The 21,209-nt window shown below is 37.1% G+C and overlaps 1 protein-coding gene across 1 annotated transcript; it reads left to right on the forward strand.

Moving 5' to 3' along the window:
- Positions 1 to 3,680: 3,680 nt before the first annotated feature.
- Positions 3,681 to 4,857, forward strand: LOC127079664 (uncharacterized). The gene is made up of 2 exons (XM_051020046.1): positions 3,681 to 4,485; positions 4,604 to 4,857. The coding sequence occupies exons 1-2, from the start codon at positions 3,681 to 3,683 to the stop codon at positions 4,855 to 4,857; spliced, it is 1,059 nt and encodes a 352-aa protein (XP_050876003.1).
- The last annotated feature ends 16,352 nt before the right edge of the window (positions 4,858 to 21,209 follow it).

Genomic DNA, 21,209 nt, shown 5'->3' on the forward strand with positions numbered 1-21,209 from the left:
TAAAGCTACATGATCTTGCTTTACAGGCTATCTTGCTTCTAAATCTCACCTTAATCAGAAGATTACACAAACCCTTGATGCATTACACAAGGGATTGAGTCATTGACCAAGTCTTGATGCCATATTTAGAAGGTTTGGCAAAAAACTTCATATCCATTTTGATAAAGGCCAACTTTTCCAACCACTCTTGCATTGAGCTTCTAACTTGTTTCTTCTGATCATACTTAACCTCTAAACCAGAAGCAACATCCTAAAAGTACCTCTAAACTCCTCCTTTCACTCCACCTTTTCATCATGATTCATTATGATTTTTTGTGCAAAATGAGACCAAGTCACCAAACTAGCATTCCAATTGAACCAAGATTGATTTCTGCAAGTTACATCAACCATGTGGAGCCTATATAAATAGAGAGACAAGCATCATAACTCAACACACCAAGCTTTCCAAGAAAAACTCTATTATTGAGAGCTTTTCAACTTTAACCTCCGTTCTCTCATTTGGCTCATGCATTTTGCAAACTAAAGTTTCCAATCATCTTCTGGGAACTCATAAGCATTAGGAGAGGCATCAAACAGTAGCTGAAAGTAGTGTTGAAGAGGCATTGGACCTTGCTCCAATAGGTATATTCTTGCACTTTGAAAGTCATCATACATACATCATTTCATTTTGTTTTCTGAAGCAAATATGTAGCATTTATTGTGTTAAGAAGGATCATTAGCTTACATGTCATTTATATTGTTGTTTATGTAACATTATGTTGCATGAAACCTAAAGTTTCAGTTTTGGTTTTTGCCTTCGTGCATCTCCATCTTTGAGTATTAGCCAAAACCTATGGTACCATTGTGTTCCTTGCATTTTTCTATGCGATTTTGAACTTTATTTCATGAAAAATGGTTGAGAAATGAGAGAGATATAATTGATGGAAGATTGGAAAAATAGTGGGAAAAAGAAAATGAAAATGAGAGAGAGATGTTGAAGATGATGTTGAGTTGGAATTGGAAAAAATTTCATGGAACCCCAAGGTTGTGGGTTCGAACCTGGCCAGCGTAATGTTTATTTTTTCTCACTTGTTAAATGTTCATTTTTCTTCGTAACTTCAAATAACCATAACTTCATGATCCCTTAACCTTTTTGACCCATTCTTTTTACCATGTGTTCATAAGAATGTCTATTGTATGATGATACCAAAGAATCCAAAAAAATATTATCTATTTCACCACTTTTTATTGGATATAAACACATGTGCTTTTTAGGTGTTTTTAAGGATCCTAATCAATCTCTTTGGTTCATCTCTTGTTTTACCGTGTTGTTTAATGTTTGTATGATCATAACACACTCTTTCAAGTGTTGTTTATTGTACTTAACATGTTTAAACTTGATTATTTTCATATCATGTCTAAATTGATTCACCTTGAAAACATGTTTGAATGAATGGTTAGGAGATGATTAGGGTTTCAACTTGCTTGTTTCTTATTCATGCCATGATTGGGGTTTAGGTCTATACTTGTCCCTAATGTGCTCTTGCCTCTTGTTTAACTTGTATGCATAGTGATCCACTTAAGATTTTTACTTTGTCCATACCATGTTCATATGATCCATGTTTTGAATATCCTTCTCTCGTCACAACTTGACTTGACAACCAATATCTTGATCATGATACTTGTCTTATGTGGTTTGATACCCTTGTGTTGAGTAATGTACACTTGTTTAAATCATGTCTTGTAATTCTATCCCAATTTGTGGTGTTATATCCATATCTTGTAATTGTTTATCACTTCATCAAAGTATTTCCTTTATAAACTCCCATGATGATTGAATACATATCTCATACATGTTCATGTGCTATCTCTTGTTGTGTTATGTAAACCTTTATCATGTCTTGTTTATGATCATCATACTTCAAAAACATGTAAGTATCTTTTTCATGGTTTACCAATTTATGTATCTTTATTTACCAAAATCCAAGGGAAAAGAATCATGACATTATTGTCATTTTACATGTGTGTGTTCATCTGCATTCTATACAACTTTGCTTCCCCTTAATCCAAGAACTTCTAGATACAATCTTAGGTTCCCCTCAATCTAAACCTTAGGATTCTATCTCTCCCTCCTTCTTATAACCACCTTTCGTAATAAACTTTGACTTAGGTCATTGTTTTCCCTTTTATTTCTTAATCAAATGCTTCAAAACACTTAAGCATATTCAAAGATCTTTTCATAAGACCTAAAAAACACAAACTTAACTCAAACCCTTTTGCCACTTTGGCTTTTCCATGTTTAAAAACTTTTAATAAAAGGATTAGACATGAGTCATCCCTAGTTGAGATTTTAAATCTCCTACCCCATAACATTATTGAGATTGATATTGATTCTTTTCCATTTGGAAGAGGTGTGTGACATACTTGTTGATTCTATATCCAAGTGAGAGCCCTTCTTTCATTTTGATGCAAAGATCTATCTTCCACATGTTTTGTGGTGGTTTAAAAGTGAGTTTTCTCCTTAATATGACAATTTGTCTCTTTCTCATAAAATCAACCCCAACAAATCCCTTCTTACTTTTGAACCCAAACTATGAGGTTTTGATCCCTTCCGGGTACGTAGACATAAGACTCAACGTCTTTCCAAATCATCAAACAATAAAAATATGTTCTTTTTTCTCATCTCCCCAATCAAATAGCAAACAATTTTAAACCAAACACATATATCTAAAAGGTTTCTGCAGAGTACTACAGATGATTAGGATGCTGATACCTTCCCTTTTCATAACACACCCCCGTACCTTTAGAATCTCCCCCCTTTTTTCTGAGCTTAAGTTTAATATTCTAGCTTTGCATATACATATTGGGTTTATTTTTGGATCTTTTCCCCTTCCCCTGGATAAATTAAAGTTCGGCGGTGATATTTTGATTCATGAGTTAAGTCTAATCAATAGCTTGGTCTTCGGTTCTTCACCGCGATAGAAATGGCGACTTCACTGGGGACATAATATTAAGTGGGTGATACCTAACTTGTTTATATGTGTTTATTATTGTTTGTTGCTATGTTTTCTTGGGTTTCATTATGGAGATCAATAAGTGGTGACGAAATCCTAACGCGGATTAGAGAATATAAATAAGATAGGATGGTGGTATAATCAAAGTTACATGTCTGGAGTAATCCTAAGCATGATTAACATATGATATAAACCCGCTCAGTGGAGACCCCTTTGATGGTAATATTTGTTGTTACGAGTAAATCATAGTGGCATTATTATCTTCGATCTGGGAGTCTAAGAAACTGAGGACCTTTAGAACCCTTTCAACCCCTGTAAGCCTTTTTAGGATGTAGTGCGGAGATCATCCAAGTGTAAGATCTGAGTTAATTGTTACGCAATGCTACATTTAGACGAGTTTCTCTTGAGAATATTATTGGTCTGCGAGCAAGTCGTTAAACCGATAATATCCGAAAGATGGATCTATGACTTTGGGGACCACTTTAGAACCTTATTCTACAGGTACAAAATAAATCTATTAGTTCATACATTGTGGGATGGTTAGACCCTTGGCTTCATGCTTAATGTCAAAACCTTAAACCCGTATTTGTGAAACATTCATTCATGCATTCATGCATCCAACAAAAACCTTTTTGCATACAAACCAAGAAACTCAATAGTTTTCTTTTGCAAATATCGATAGGTAAAATGGAACTTGGAAGGAGGAATACCAAGAAATACACTTTCAAATGTCCTGACTTAACAGAGTTGAAGAAGCTTGGTTCTATGGTAGTTAGTCCAGAGGATTTCAGAGCTCAGTATGGAAGACTTATGGGTATCTTGAAGACCAAGGTTGAAGATGGAGTTCTTAACACACTGGTACAGTTTTATGATCCACTATACCATTGCTTCACATTTCCACACTACCAGCTTATGCCTACTCTAGAAGAATACTCTTATTGGTTTGGCTTGCCAGTCTCTGACAAATTACCATTCAGTGGTTCAGAGAAGACCCCTACATCAACAGCTATTGCAGAAGCACTTCACCTAGAAACGTCTGTTGTGAAGGACAACTTCACTAAAAAAGGAGGGATTCTAGGTCTAACCTCTAGATTCCTGTTGGAGAAAGCCTTTATCTTTGCAGAAGCAAATAGTAGAGATGCCTTTGAAGCCATTTTTTCTCTACTCATTTATGGAATTGTACTCTTCCCAAACATTGATGACTTTGTGGATGTTAATGCTGTACGAATCTTCTTAATTGGTAACCCAATACCCACATTACTTGGAGATACCTACCATTCTATCCATCACAGGACTAAGAAAGGTGGTGGAACCATTCTTTGTTGTGTGCCTCTCCTATATAAGTGGTTTATTTCTCACTTTCCCAGATCCAGGCTCTTCAGGGAGAATCCACAGAAGCTCAGATGGTCTCAGAGGTTCATGTCCATTGATCAAGGGAGTATACATTGGTATAACCCCTCCTATGATATTGGAGTAATTATTGACAGCTATGGTGAATTTCCTAACGTACCTCTCATTGGTGTACATGGAAATTAACTGCAACCCTATCCTTGCTAGACGCTAGTTAGGATATCCTATGGCAAATAAACCCTATAACCTTTTGTTGTCAGGTTTCTTTTACCTCAATGACAAAGAGAGTTCCGGTTTGAAGGATAAAATCATACATTCTTGGTGCAACATTCACAGAAAAGGAAAAGACCGATTAGGAAGAAAGAATTGTGTTGCTTTTGAGCCCTACACCCAATGGGTTTGTGCTAGAGCCAGTGAACTTAAGATGCCATATGCTCTTGAGAAGCCCTCATTCCCTTACGTTATAACATCATCATCCACCATTCCTATTTGGAATAGGGAAGAGTTTGAATAAGTTTTAGATAGGTTGAAATTGGAAAGAGACACTTGAAGAAGGCAAGTACCATGTCTTGAATGATAAGAAGATGAAGATGGAGCAACAACTAAACGAGAAGGATAATTTGATTGAGATTTTGGATGAACAAGCTGTGAAGAAACAAGAGGAACAAGAAAGTTTACTTTTCTCTAAAGTCCACCCGTTTCATGAGTACTCCAGCATACCTCCCGCCTCAGGTGCTTGGAAGGGAATCGTCGACAAGCTTATGATCGAGAATGCTCAGCTAAAGAGACAGAAAAGGAAGCATCAGCCAGCAGCAGGACCTTCTACATTTGAGATTCCTTAGGACTCATAGACTTAGCTGTTTTCCTCTTGTATTGTTTAGGATCGTTGAAATTGTATTTCACCCTTTGTAATCCTTCAATTGTTTAATAAAAAGAGGTTTTTGTTTAGCTTATACCAAATTTTGTCTCTATAATATTTGCAATAAATTATTGAGTTTCTTAAAAATTAAAACTCATCTTTTGCATATGCATATCATGCATCATTCAAGCACAAGTTCCTGCATTTCAAGAAACTTACACATGTCTTCTCCCTCCAATAGTCAAACTGAATCACCAGTACAATACTCGAGCCAGTCGCCGGAGAAGGATGAGTCAGCTTGAACAAGAAAACCAAGAGCTCGGGGAGGAAGTAATCACCTTGAAAGAAAGTTTGGAAAGGCTTACTGCTATGATGGACACTTTGGTGGCTGCTCAGAATCAGTCATCGAACAATTCTCAAGATCCATTGCAACGAACAACAATCTCTGAAAACGTCTCGACGCCCATTCCAGTGGCGGCCGTCAATGATAAAAAATATCACATGCCACTTGGTTTCCCTTGGGGCATTCCTCACGGTTATATGCCAATAGGATACCGCCCTCAAAACGTTGAAGCTCCAGTAGTGACTGTTGTGATGCCTGTACCTCCTCCGGTGGTGCATACAACTCCTTATAATAAAGAAAACATTTTTCACGCTACTCCAAGTGAAGTTGTGGGAGTATATGAAAGGTTAGAGGGATTTCAATACCAGTTCTTAGAAATGCAAAGGGAAATCAATGCTCTTCGAGGTAAGGATCTTTTTGGCAAGACCGCTTTCGAACTCTGTTTGGTTCCTAATGTTCAAATTCCACATAAACTCAAAGTACCAGACTTCGAGAAATACAAAGGAAATTCATGTCCTCAAAGTCATTCGGTGATGTATGCTAGGAAGATGTCCACTCAAACTGACAACCATCAGCTTTTGATCCATTACTTTCAAGACAATTTAACTGGTGCCGCTCTTAAGTGGTACATGGGCTTTGAGGGCGTGAAGATTCGTACTTTCAACGACCTTGGTGAAGCTTTTGTTCGTCAATACAAATATAATGTAGATATGGCTCCAAACAGAGATCAACTCTGGGCCATGTCTCAGAAAGACAAAGAGAGTTTCAAGGAATATGCTCAAAGGTGGCGTGAAATTGCTGCATAAAATTTCCCTCCACTTGAATAGAAAGAGATGACTAAAATCTTTTTGACAACTCTGAGTTCATTCTACTATGACCGCATGATCGCCAGTGCACCCAGTGATTTCACCGAGATGGTAAACATGGGCATGCGACTTGAGGAAGCAGTCTGAGAGGGACGTTTGACTAAGGAAGCCGGCGCTTGTAGTCATGTTAAGAAATTTGCTAATAATTTCTCCAAAAATAAAGAATCAGATGTTAGTGTCGTTTCATATGGCAGACAAAGAAGAAAGTATCAACATGTTGCAACCGTTTCACCAATCATTAGTCCACCAATGGTAGCGCCAATTTATCATCCACAGTTCTCGCATCAACATCAACAACATTATCCTCAACAGCATCAGCAACAACAACATGGTCAGCAATAACCATCAAATCAACAGCATCAACAGCCTCCACAACAGGATCGCTCTCAATTCAACAATCAAAATCATATTCAAAAAAGGCCACAGTTTGATCCTATCCCACTGTCCTATGCAGAATTGTTTCTTGCACTGATAACTAAGTATCATGTCCAGACAAGGTCTCCACCACCTGTGCCAAAGGACCTTCCCTATTAGTACAAGGCAGATCAATTTTGTGCTTACCATCAAGGGGCACCAGGACATAGCATTGAAAACTGTTTTGGTCTAAATTCAGATGTTCATAGGCTCGTCAAGAGTGGCATCCTTTCATTTAAGGATGTAAACCCCAATGTTCAAGTTAATCCTCTACTGTAACATGGTTCAGCCTCGATTAACATGGTATATGGTTTCCCGGACAGTTTCCGGATCTATGATGTACGGTTGTTGAGAGAGAACTTAGTAAAGAAACACTCCGGATATAGAAAGAATGGTTTTGTGCCTCCACATAACTATGCCTCTTGTAGGGTTTGTTCTAGGAACTCTCAAGGATGCCTAACTGTTGTAGTGGATCTCCAGGATCAAATGGACCAAGGTTACATTGTAGCCTACCAAGCCAGAGATTATAATCAGGTCAATATGTTCAATAGTGACAACGAATTAAATGTCATAGTTCCTCAGTTCAACGACTCTGAGCCTATACAAATTACTTATGACAGTCGGAAGACTTCTATGACTCCTCTGGTCATTAACTTACCGGGCCCAGTTCCCTACCAATCTGATAAAGCCATGCCTTACAAGTACAATGCTACAATGACTGAGAATGGAAAGGATGTTCCTTTACCCTCAATTATTAACGTCGCTGATGTAAGCAGAGTCACAAGGAGTGGGCATATATTTGCAAAAAGGACCGAGGATGATGTAGCAGGAAAGTAGGCTCATGTTGAGGTCCCTTTTGAACTAGTTGACCAATATGATAACATGAATCCGGAAAGTGATGATGATGAGGTGTTAAAGCTCATCAGGAAAAGTGAATACAATGTGGTGGAATAATTACTGCATACACATTCCAATATATTTGTGTTACCTTTGTTGATGAACTCTAAGGCTCACCGTGAAGCTTTGCAGAAAGTCTTAGAACAAGCTTATGTAGACCATGATGTGACGGTTGGACAATTTGATGGTATCGTCGCTAACATCACGACCTGCAACAACTTAAGTTTCAGTAATGAAGAGCTCTCTGAAGAAGGAAGAAATCATAACATGGCACTAAATATCTCAATCAACTGTATGAATGACTCTTTGTCAAGTGTGTTAGTGGATATAGGCTCGTCTCTCAATGTCATGCCGAAGTCGACACTTTCCAGACTTTCTTTTCAAGGTTCTCCTATGAGGAGTAGCGGGATTATTGTCAAAGCTTTTGATGGTTCCAAAAAATAGTCATTGGAGAAGTTAACCTTCCTATGACCATCAAACCTCATACTTTCCAGATAATATTCCAGGTGATGGACATAGAAGCTGTGTATAGTTGTTTATTGGGTTAGCCTTGGATCCATGAAGTTGGGGCAGTCACGTCCACTCTGGATCAGAAGCTTAAATTTGTGAAGAACGGGAAGCTAGTGACAGTTTATGGGGAGAAAACACTGGTTGTGAGTCACTTGTCATCTTTCTCTTATCTTGAACCTGGAGAAGCTGTTTGAACTCAATTCTAAACCCTTTCTTTGATTGACAAAGATGTCAAGAGAGGAGTATCCATCTCTTCATTCAAGGATGCACAATGGCTAGTAAATGATGGTATAACTGATGGTTGGGGAACAATTTTGGATCTCCCAGAAAACAAACACCGAGAGGGTTTAGGCTTTTCTCCTACTTCCAAGAAGATTGCAGAAGGAAGTAGACCTGTTCATTCAATCAAAGAAACTTTTCATAGTGGAGGGTTCATCAATCCCACTTTGCTAGAAGTTAGTGTCGTCACTGAGGATAATTATTCAACATGGGAACCCTACTGCGACGATCCTGTAAGACCCTAATTTTGACCCTAAGATCCCTCATGGCATCATATCATTGCACATTGCATTTGCCTCAAGGATCATAGAATCTTGGCTCCTTAACCTTTGGGTTGGGACTTGTGTGAGTTGGTTTGAGACCACCAAGCATTCTTGAATTTTATATTATTGCTTTTCTTATTTTGACTACTAACCAAAAGCACAAAAATATGTCACTAACTTGTTTTGTTTTGAAGCTCAAGCAGTCATGTGATCCAATAAGGTGGCCAGATGAAGATGAAAATAAGCATGAAAATGGTTCCCAAAACTCTCAATCATCATATATGTCTCCCAAGTATCTCAATTTTCCAATTTGATCAAGATAAACCAAAGGGCTTAAAGGTTGTTTCCCAAGGAAACCCTAATTCAATTGTGCATTGACTGTGCCTTGCTCATGAAGCAACCTCAACCTATGATCAAATTCAATCAAGGTAAGTTCTTTCATTCATCATTTTATGCATATATGAGCTTATGTGAGTATCCTCAATCATTCATTCATCAAGATTTGAAGTTTGGACTTGAGAAGTTGACCAGTCAAGTCATCTGACCAAATTGAAATCCACTAAGACCTAAATTTTGATGTGTTTGTCAAATTAAGATGACCCCAAGAGAACTATGTTCTTAATAACCATATGAACAACTTTCATTTTCATCAAAAGTTCATTTGAGACTTGGAAGGTCATCATTCATTTCAAAACATTATAGGTCATTTTGACTGAAACCCTAATTTTGGGTCAACTTCCCAAGGACCTAACTCACTAATTTTTTATGACTTTTAGGTTAGACTAATTTAATTGGAAATCTTAAGATGTCTACTTAAATTTTTATGTTGGACAAAATTTCATAATCCTAAAATAAACACATGTGATAATACAAAACATTATAGGTCACTTTGGACCAAAGCCATTGAATCTTGAAAAAGTCCAACTTCAAGTGCCCATAACTTTCTCATAAGAAATCCAAATGATGAAAAATTTAAGTCCAAATTTACCATCTTAAAAATATCTACAACTTTTATGTTTAAGGTTTTTCCATTTGAGGCATTTATCATTTAAAAAGAAGGGCTTGAAGTTGGTCACTTTTGGCAAATTTTTCAAAGATATGTTTTGTACATCAAACTTCATGGCCAGTTTTCATAATTTTCCAAACTCCAAATGTATTTTTGTCCAACATAGCTTTTGTTCCTTATGTCAATACCTTTCCAACCATTGCTCATATGGCTATGTTTGTATTTTTTAAGAGTGACTTTCGAAGAGGAGAACATTTATGCCCAATTATGGAATTCATGATGAAACTTCATGCACAAGAAATTGCAATGCAAATCACACGTCCAAATCAATTCATTATGCTATCAGCTTGCAAAACCATCAGCTTTTGGGCCTCACATACGCCTGTACAGGCCCATGCATGGAGGACCCAAAGCTTCATGCACACGGATTCTTCACCTCTTGCCATCAACTTCAGCTATAAATACATGCCATACTTCATCCTTAAATCAACCTGAAGCTCTGCAAAAATTGAATCCCAACCACACTATAGGAATTTTGATTTCATTTTCTCAAATTCAAACTTGAATTTCAACTTCCCTGGTTGATCTTCAGTTTATAATTCCTAATCCTATCATCATCACCATCTCAAGAGCAAGCTACAAGCAAGAATTTGGTTGGATCGTGCTCATCAAAGCTGCACTTCAAAGGTTTAAATCTCAACTGTTTTGATTCGAATCTCACCATATATTGTGCTTTCCTTGTGTTTGTTTGGTTCTCTGAAGTCCTCATGTGAGAGGCAAGCCAATTGTGGCTTTAATTTTGTGAATTGATGCATTTCAGATTGAACACCTGGATTTTCCATCTCAGATTTCTCCTTCCATAGGGATCTTGAGAGAAATCCAAGGTTAGAGAGGTGATGTACACCACCCTAACTTTAATTTGGTATAAGGCACGTGTAGTTTGGTTGAGGTTGCAAAACCTACAACTGGTGGCCGGTTTCTGTTTGCTCACTGGAGAAGACGGTGGTTTCCACCACCGTCCCCACGTGGAACTCCCTTGGCCCTTGGATCTGACTCATATGATCTAATCTCAGCCTTTGTTATATTTGACTTTTTTAAATCCATTTTGTTTCGCGTTTGACTCATGTACATGATGCGCGTGCGCCTCTGATCCGTTGATGTTGTCCACGTCAATTAATGAGATGGATCGTGTGCTTCCTGATTTTTCCATTTTTCTAATTTCTGTTTTATTTTCCTTTTATTCCATTTATTTTTAAAAATCTATAACTCTTTTATTTGGAATCACAAAAATATGGGACCAATTGCAAAAATTTTCTTTCAAAATCTAGTTTCATAATCTGATTTTTAATTATTTTTATGTTGTCATTTAATATTTTTTGTGAATTATTTTGTTTTTAATTCATTTTAAATACTTTTAGATATTCAAAAATTCCAAAAGATATTTTCTTAACATCTTTGGATCATGATAAGTCTATGAAAATATTCTCATCAATTTCTTAATTGGTTTGAGATTTATTTGAGATTTTAATCCATTTTTTATATTTTAATGCTTTTAATTGATTTTAAAATAGTTTCTGTTTTCAAAAAATGTTGAATTTTTTTTTGTCAAACTTTGTTTGACCATGTTAGACTCATGATGATTCAATTGGACTTATCCAAGTTGATTTGAGTTGAATTTGAAGTTTGACCATGCTTTATTCATTTTATTTTATGTATTATTTTAATTCCAAAAAAATACCAAAAATATGTTTGACCTTTCTTGACTTCTAATCTTCATTTCACTTCTGTTTACCATCGATTGATGTTGATTCCGTTCACATTTGGACATTGTGTTTTGATTATGTCATTTGATTCTCCTTTTTGTTCATTTCATTTCATCTTCATCTTCTTCTTTTTCTTTTGGCCAATGAGTTAATGATTTGTGGTTAGCCTAGACATATGAGAGGCTTAACCTTCTTTGACCCAAATGAAATTCAACTTGATCAAAGATCAAGTGAATTGCTTTGTGTCCAAGATAGGTTGCTTCTTGGTCAAGCAAAAAACCTAAAATCCATACAAGGCCTTTCACTCTTTTCTTTTGGCATGGCAAGTTGTAGGAGCTTGTCTTACTAGTCATGATCTCTAACTTGTGTTTGTTTGCCTATAGTTTTATTAACTGGCCTCAGATAGGTGTGACTACTACATTAGTCCATTTACGATTGCTTAACATAACGCTAAATTGCCAAATGGCACACTAACACTAACTACTAATTACTAACTTTTAATTCAAGCATTTAACTCTTGCAATTTATCTTAATGCAATTTAATTTCTTGCTCATTTATTCATATTGTCTTTTCCCTTTGCTCACTTGAGCTTATGTTTATGTTATGCCATTTTCCTTTTGCTCATTTTAGCTTATTATTGTATATAAATATATTGTTGCTTTGTGTTTGTTTTGTGATTGTTTGTGTGAACCCAATGCAAAAAGGAGAAAGGACTTAGAATTAGGACCTTACCTATGCTTAATGAAGTTCAAGAGCAACTAGGCCTCATGCCTTTAGAATGCTAAACTTTTTGAAGAGCAACTAGGCCTCATGTCTTTAGAATGCTTAATCTTGAAGTTGTCTTTAAAGGACCCCTAATCCAAAACTCTTTCTTTGTCCATTCCTCTTATTGCATTGTGAACTTTTTGATTGTTTGTTCTTGTGTGATAGGGATTCCAAACTTGAGATAGTAAGAAGGACCATTGTCATGAATAGCCAAGTTAAGAAAGACAAGCCAATTGGAGATCCTATGAGCTTGAATGTTTAAATGTTTTGATTGCTTGTTGCTTGATAAGCCCAAAGGAAAGGAGCATCTTGAATCATCTTTATGATCTCAAGAAAGGAACTCCAAGGGTTTTATCTCTTCTCTCATCTTTGCATGTTTAGGACTAGCCCTTCTCTTCTTCTCTCCACTCTAACCCAAGCCAAAGTCATTTTGTGCAAACATTGACATTGTTTTCAAAATTAGAAACCTAGGCCATATGCCTTTGATTTTTCAAACTCTTTTCGTTAATACTTATTTTGAATGAACCTTAAGTCAACTTTGACTTCATTTTTGTGAATACTTTTAACTTGTAAATACAACTCACTTCAAATTATTTTTGTGGTTCCAATGGCCACCTTTGTTAAAACCTTTTTCATAAACATTAGTCATTAGGTTTGAGTTATCATAATGGTTGATATAAACCTCACCTTTTCCTTAGTGATTGGACTATAAGTCTTCCATACTTATTATAGGGTGGATCCCTCACTAGTATGTTGAAGCTCTCATCACATGGTGGATTGTTGGTTTGGGTTGAGTTTTCTCCCTTTGATAACAAAAGACCTTAAGGATTTTGACAAATCAATTCACCAACTTATTTTGAGATTTTTACCCCGAACTACGAGGTTTTGATCCTACCTTTGTGATGGTACGTAGGCAATGGGTTTATCCATTCAAACAACAAAATTGTAAATAATTTTTATATTCTTTTCTCATCCCCCCAATCATGTTTGCACAAATATTTTCACAAATACCAACCTACCATACAACTTTGCAAAAAGGGCTCCCTTAGAGTACTAAGGATGTTTTGGGTGCTTAAAACCTTGCCATTGCATAACCAACCCCCTTACCCAGATCTCTGACATTTTTAGTAGTAAGGATGTTTCGAATTGTATGATTTACTTTTGATTTAGTCAATAAATCTAAAGGTAACGAATATCCCGCTACAGATCCTGAATATGATCTTGAGGCGGAAGATGCATATGTGCCTTTCTAATTTCCTCATCATAGAGAACTTGAATACATCTCGGGGTCAGAAGACGAAGCAGCTGAAGCCAACGCCATTGTGGAAGACAATCCTAAAGATGCTACGGCCGACTTCACAGCTCGTGGAGTAATTCGCCAAAACTGGACCTCTGTTGATGTTCCTGTTGTTGTTCACATTCAAAATAATACTTTGTTGTTTGTTTTCTTTTCAAAAAAATCCTTTCGTTATGCCTAAGGCGGAAGTGACAATGTTTGGGCTTATGTTTCAAGAATTAAATCAATGAAAATGTTATTTTGTTTCCATATTGTCGTTTTATTTGTTTTGCTATTTTTTCTGGAAAAATGGTAATCTAAAAAAAACAAATAAACACTTCCAGATAGCTGCACATAACTTCACACTTTTATCTGTTTCTAAAACAAGCATAAAATCACATGTGCAAATTAATTCATGACATATCCATTAAAATCAATGACCCTATTCCCTCTTGCAACTTTGAATTCCCTGTGTACGAAGCGGAAGAAGAAGAAGAGGAAAACATTCCAGATGAAATCTCTAGACTGCTTGAAAATGAAGAAAAGACCATTCAGCCATTCAAAGAGCCTATGTAAGTAATCAACTTAGGGTCTGAAGAGGATACAAAAGAAGTCAAAGTTGGAGCACTGCTCACGCCAGAGGTCAAAGAGGGGATGATAGAGCTTCTCCGAGAATATACTGATGTGTTTGCTTGGTCATACCAAGACATGCCAGGGTTGGACACCAATATTGTGGAGCATTGTTTACCGTTGAGGCTAGAGTTTCCACCGATCAAGCAAAAGTTAAGAAGAACTCGGGCGAACATGGAGATCAAAATCAAAGAAGAATGAAAGCAGATTGATGCAGGTTTCCTTGTCACATCAGAATATCCATAGTGGTTGGCCAACATTGTGCCAGTTCCCAAGAAGGACGAAAAGGTTCGCATGTGCGTTGACTATAGAGATCTAAATAAAGCCAGTCCTAAGGATGAATTTCCTCTGCCACATATTGACATGTTGGTCGACACCACCGCCAAGTTCAAGGTCTTCTCTTTCATGGATGGATTTTCCGGTTATAATTAAATCAAAATGGTGCCCGAAGATATGGAAAAAACAGCTTTTATTACACCTTGGGGCACATTTTGCTACAAAGTAATGCCTTTCGGCTTGAAGAATGCTGGTGCCACCTATCAACGAGCTATGACTACTCTTTTTCATGACATGATGCATAAAGAGATTGAAGTCTATGTAGATGATATGATATCAAAATCAAAGACCGAAGAAGATCATGTTGAGTATCTTTCTAAACGGTTTCAGCGTATGAGGAAATACAAACTCCACTTGAACCCAAACAAATGCACCTTTGGGGTTTGATCATGAAAGCTCTTAGGCTTCATTGTCAGTCAAAAGGGTATTGAAGTTGACCCCGACAAGGTTAAAGCCATTCAGGAAATGCCAGCACCTCAAACAGAAAAGCAAGTGAGGGGATTCCTTAGACATTTGAACTACATTTCAAGGTTCATATCTCATATGACTGCTACTTATGCTCCCATTTTTAAGCTCCTCCAAAAGGATCAGGGTTGTGTTTGGACGGATGATTGTCAAAAAGCCTTCAACAGTAGCAAAGAGTATTTGCTAGAACCTCCTATCTTGTCCTTGTTAATTGAGGGAAGACCATTGATTATGCATCTGACTATACTAGAAGAATCTATGGGTTGTGTCTTAGGTCAACAGGATGAAACAGGAAGAAAAGAGTATGCATCTATTATTTGAGCAAGAAATTCACTGACTGCGAGTCCAGATATTCCATGCTAGAGAAAACTTGTTGTGCTCTGGCTTGGGCGCCAAGCGTCTTCGTCAATATATGATGAATCACACAACTTGGTTGATATCCAAGATGGATCCTATTAAGTATATCTTTGAAAAACCTTCATTGACCGGAAGAATTGCTCGTTGGCAGATGTTCTTGTCTGAATATGACATTGAGTATCACACCCTGAAAGCTATCAAAGGAAGTGTCTTGGCCGATCATTTAGCTCATCAGCCAATCGAAGATTATGAGTCTATAAATTTTGAATTTCTAGATGAAGATGTGATGTACTTAAAAGCCAAAGATTGCAATGAACCACTGCCAAATGAAGGGCCAGAGCCAGGTTCTCAATGGGGTTTAATATTTGATGGAGCAATTAATGCTTATGGTAATGGTATTGGGGAAGTAATCATCACTCCTCATGGCTCACATATCCCTTTTACTGCAAGATTAGCATTCAAGTGCACGAACAACACAGTGAAATACAAAGCCTGCATCATGGGTCTAGAAGAAGCCATTGATCTTAGAATAAAAAATCTTGATGTTTATGGAGACTCAGCTCTAGTTGTCAATCAAATTAAAGGAGAATGGGAAACTCGTCAACCCGGCCTAATCCCATACAAAGACCATGCAAGGAGGTTATCTACTTTCTTCAACAATATTGAATTTCATCACATCCCTCGTTAGGAAAATCAGATGGCAGGTGCCTTGGCAACTTTGGCTTCCATGATCATTGTAAACCATTGGAATGATGTGCCTAAGATCGATGTTATGCGTCTTGATAGACCTGCTCATGTATTTGCAATGGAAGAAGTCTCTGATGATAAGCCAAGGTACCATGACATCAAGTGTTATCTCCAGAGTCAAGAATACCCACCTGGGGCATCAAACAAAGATAAGAAGACCTTGAGAAAACTGGCTAATAACTTCTTTCTAAACAAAGATGTGCTATACAATAGAAACTTTGACATGGTTCTTCTCAGATGCATGGATAGACACGAAGCAGACCTGTTGATTGAAGAAGTTCATGAAGGTTCCTTTGGTACTCATTCCAACGAACATGCAATGGCTAAAAAATGTTAAGAGCGGCTTACTATTGGCTGACAATGGAAGCTGACTGTTGCAAGTATGTGAAGAAGTGTCACAAATGCCAGATTTATGCTGATAAGGCACGTGTACCTTTGACTCTGCTCAACGTTCTCTCTTCTCCATGGCCTTTCTCTATGTTGGGCCTCGACATGGTTGGTATGATTGAGCCCAAAGCTTCCAACGGACATTGTTTCATTCTGGTGGCTATTGATTATTTCACAAAGTGGGTTGAAGCGACCTCATACGCAAATGTGACCAAGCAGGTGGTAGTTAGTATTATCAAGAATCAACTTATTTGTCGTTATGGTGTGCCAAGTAGAATCATCACTGATAATGGTTCAAACTTGAACAATAATATGATGAAGGAAATGTGTGAAGAGTTCAAGATTGAACATCATAATTCCTCTCCCTACAGACCTAAGATGAACGTTGTTATTGAAGCTGCCAACAAGAACATCAAGAAGATCATTCAGAAGATGGTAGTGGCTTATAAGGACTGGCATGAGATGCTCCCTTTTGCTCTGCATGGATATCGTACGTCTGTCCGCACTTCAACAGGGGCAACCCCCTTTTCTCTTGTCTATGGCATAGAAGCAATGCTCCCAATAGAAGTAGAGATCCCGTCAATGCGTGTCTTGATGGAAGCTAAGTTATCCAAAGCTGAATGGTGTCAAAGTAGGTATGACCAGCTGAATCTGACTGAAGAAAAGAGGATGACGGCTTTATGCCATGGTCAGTTATATCAGCAGAGAATGAAGAAAGCATTCAACAAGAAGGTTCGACCTCGCGGTATTCAGAGAAGGTGACCTTGTGCTTAAAAAGATTCAATCTTTCATATCTGATTCTAGGGGCAAGTGGACTCCTAATTATGATGGCCCATATGTTGTCAAGAAAGCCTTCTCCAGGGGGCATTGATTCTTACAAATATGGATGGTGAGGAGCTCCCACGTCGTGTGAATACTGACGCAGTCAAGAAATACTTCGCCTAGAAAAATAAAAGAATGGCTCGCTAAGTCAAAAACCCAAAAAGGCGGCTTAGGCAAAAATGAGCATCTCGGTGGACTGAAAACCCGAAAGGGCGGTCCAGGCAAAAATTAGAGAGATAAACAGAAAATGATTATCCAGGTAGATTGAAAACCTGAAAAGGCAATCTAGACAAAACAAAGGATTATGGCAAGTAACTGCATCAGATCAGATTGGATCACTTGAAGCAATGCCTTCCTGTCAAAGCTCTCAACTGGCTCTTATCAGAAGCCCAAATACATCTGGAATTCAAATTTGTTAGGGAGAATAGTTTCATTGTATTTTAATGTAGCCTTTTCCCATATTACCATTTTTCTAACTTTGTAAATATCCATGGGATCACGCCATTTGCGGATCACCATTCTATCAATAAAATTCGAGACTTACCCATTTATTGGCAATCCTTATTTTATTCCTGCTCCCCAAATATATCATTTTTACTTTGATAAAAATTCTTGAAACGAATATTTGAAAATTTTGTTTTTTCAAAATAAGATTTTTTATTTATTTGTGAATGCAAAAAAAAATAGAAGAAAGAACGTCCATAGTTAAATCCCCAAGTGGCGAGTAAGTTGTGAAGTGTTGGAACTCAATGTTCCCCAACAAAGTGCTAAGCCTGGATTTTCTGTCAAGTTTTAAAATAAACAGTCAAGCTTTTTCAGTGATCTTCATTATCCCCGGTGGAAGCTACAAATTTTGATGATGCCCCCAGAAGAATCATTTTGAAGGTTTTCCTGACCAATCTAGACCCGTCCTTGGTAGAGTCTACATGTTTTATTTTATTTTCTAAGTGAAGTCTTCTTCTCTAGAGAAATTGGAACCCTACAAAAAGATCTTTGCTCCATCAAAGGTTCACATTTCATCCCCAGATAAAGCATTTTCCTCTCCCTAGAGAGAATTGGACCTCGCGACGAGACTTTTCTCCTTTGATGACCTTTAACTCATCTCCAATGATGTTTTCCACCTTAATGAGACTAGCCAAATGTTGAGCTATGAAACATATTATGTCCCCAACGTGTCTGTTTTGTCTGTTTTGGTCAGCATAAACATAACGTGCATACATGCATATATACATACATGCATATATATCATGAATAACCAAATTCACATCCATTTTTGCATTCCTTGATGACGTTTACCTCAATTTCTTTGAATATGTTCATCCTTGGGTGTTATGTTTCCTTCCCTATAGGAGTCGTCAACCTTAAGCAGAGAGTTTATATCCTTTCTAACTCCCCACTGAGTTCATTCCTCTTCTATCTTTGGATAGGATAAAATCCCAATTGAGCTTCATTCCCCATTGGTAGAGTCTTACTTTTTTTTTCTTTCTCTCAAGTTGTTCCTGGAGTGATCCAAATATTTAGAAATTAATGGTGAATCTCTCTAGGTTGTTAAATCTAGACCGAGAGTGCATTCATTTTGCACTGTCTCCCCAGGAGAAACATCTTCATTATAGCCAGTGAAGACATATCCTTTTCCCCAGTATGAACACAAGTTGTTATCTCTTTTGAGAAGCTTGTATATCTCGAAGGAATTATCAATATAGAATTTTTCTTCCATCAGATAGTTTTCTCTCCAGAGAAGTTTGATGAAGACTTCCAACAGGTACCTGTCTCTTTATTTGAGAAGCCTGTTTCATGATCTCTGATCCCCAATAAGTATCTATCTTTTTCCGAGAAGCTTATTGACGCCCATTTTGGATAACAAATGGCAGCCTCTTTTTGAGAAGTTTGTTTATCCCCAATGAAGTTATCAACATATCAATCGTTCTTTCCAACAAATGGCCATCTCCCTAGGAAATTTCGTCAAAGAAGTTTGTTGAAGACTACTACAAGCACCTTTCTTTTATCACATGACTTTATATCCCCGGTGAGGTCTTCCGTTACAAGGACTTATATCACCAGTGAGGTGTTAGTCATAGCCAGTGGTATTTTCCCCAGTAAATCACGGTGGAAGTCTATTGAAGACCCTTAATGTGATTTTCTCTTTATTTGAGAATTCCAAATTTTTATAAGATTAACTGACCCGCATCCTTCGAAGATACCCGGTGAAGTTACTTCTCTTTCCCCAACAAGTGGTCACCTTTTTAGGAGCTTGTTTATTGATCCTTTCCAAGAGAAAGACTTGGTTAAAGAAGAAACCAAGGCCCGTTCGCTGGCTTATGACCCGAATCATGGATAAGTTTATTTTTCCTTTTCTAAGTGGAATACTTAAGTAAAGAAGAAGCTGAATCATGTTTTGATCATGTAAGCTTATTCATACTCGTTATTTGAACAAGCGGTTATCTCTACCTTTGAGAAACCTGTTGCGAAAGCTAGAACTCGTTATTTGAACAGGCGGTCATCTCTACCTTTGAGAAACCTGTTGCGAAAGCTAGAACTCGTTATTTGAACAGATTGTCATCTTTACCTTTGAGAAACCTGTTGCGAAGATATTTCTTCAGTTGAAGTCATAATCATTTGGAATGATATATTCCCCATGGAGCTCGGGTTCATTGGAATTTGCAAACTGAAGTTGTAATATTTTCCTCGGTGGAATTTCCTTTTGTTTGTCCCCATAGTGGTGTTCCTTTATCCCTATGTGTTTTATCAACTAATATTACTCCCCTGTGACATTTTTCCTCACAGAATTCCTGAGTCCTTCATGGATATCATATCATAAGCATTTGGTGGCCTCTTAGGGCCAAAAAACGTGCATGTTTGTATTTAAATCTCTTCAATCACGTCGAGATGAAAATTCCAATATTCATATCTCCATATTGAAGAAACATAAATAGGGGCATCTGTCATACCCTAATTTTCAAACCTAAGATGCCACCATCATTTGTATCATTTGCATGACATATAACATCTTTGCACTACTAACCTATTGAAAATACAAAAAGATTTTCTACTTTGTTTGTCTTAAGCTAGGGTTTTACACCAAGAGCTTTCAAAGATTGATCAATCAAGACTTGAGATGAGTTTTAACATTTTAAACTACTCATCCTTCCCAAGTAATCAAGTTACATCCATTAATAAGAATCAATTTCAAGATCCTTCCATCTCAATTTTATCAAGGCCAGAGTTCATCTGATACCCTCAGCTAGGGTTTTGACCCAAAGTCAACTGGTTGACTTTTTAGCCAAGGCATGATCCCAAAGCTTGAAGTATGGTTCAAATACTTCAAATACATCATAAGGGATCCATTCACATCATCCAATATGCCTAAGAGATCCCATTGATTAAAGATTGCAAGAATTGGATTCATCCAATACAAAGTCAATTAAGGCAAAGTCAAAGTTTGACTTTTGACATTTTTGGTCAACCATGGACTTCTCAACTAAAGGATCATGAAAATATGGTTGATGGATGCATTTGATCAAGAGTAAACAATAAATTTGAGGTTACTTGCAAAAAGGGCAAGATTTGGTTTTGTAAAAATTTTTTAAGTTATGAAAAAATACATGTTCAAGTACCCATATTTCCAAGGCCATAACTTGTGATCCAGGCCACCATTTTATTTGATCCAATGATCATATTAAATGTCTTACTTTATACTTCAACTTTGTCCTTGATGATTAATTCCCAAAAAATGCAAGGATTTCAAGTTATGAAGCCATGAAGTTGGTACCATGAACTTAAAACACTTAGAATTTTTTTAAACCAAATTTGCCTTCAAAAAGCGGCTTAATTGATCATCCCTTTTCACCATGATCCACATTGATTCAAGGAAAACTACCAA

Source organism: Lathyrus oleraceus, chromosome 5 (genome assembly GCF_024323335.1).
Source record: "Lathyrus oleraceus cultivar Zhongwan6 chromosome 5, CAAS_Psat_ZW6_1.0, whole genome shotgun sequence".
NCBI classification, from domain to species: domain Eukaryota; kingdom Viridiplantae; phylum Streptophyta; class Magnoliopsida; order Fabales; family Fabaceae; genus Lathyrus; species Lathyrus oleraceus.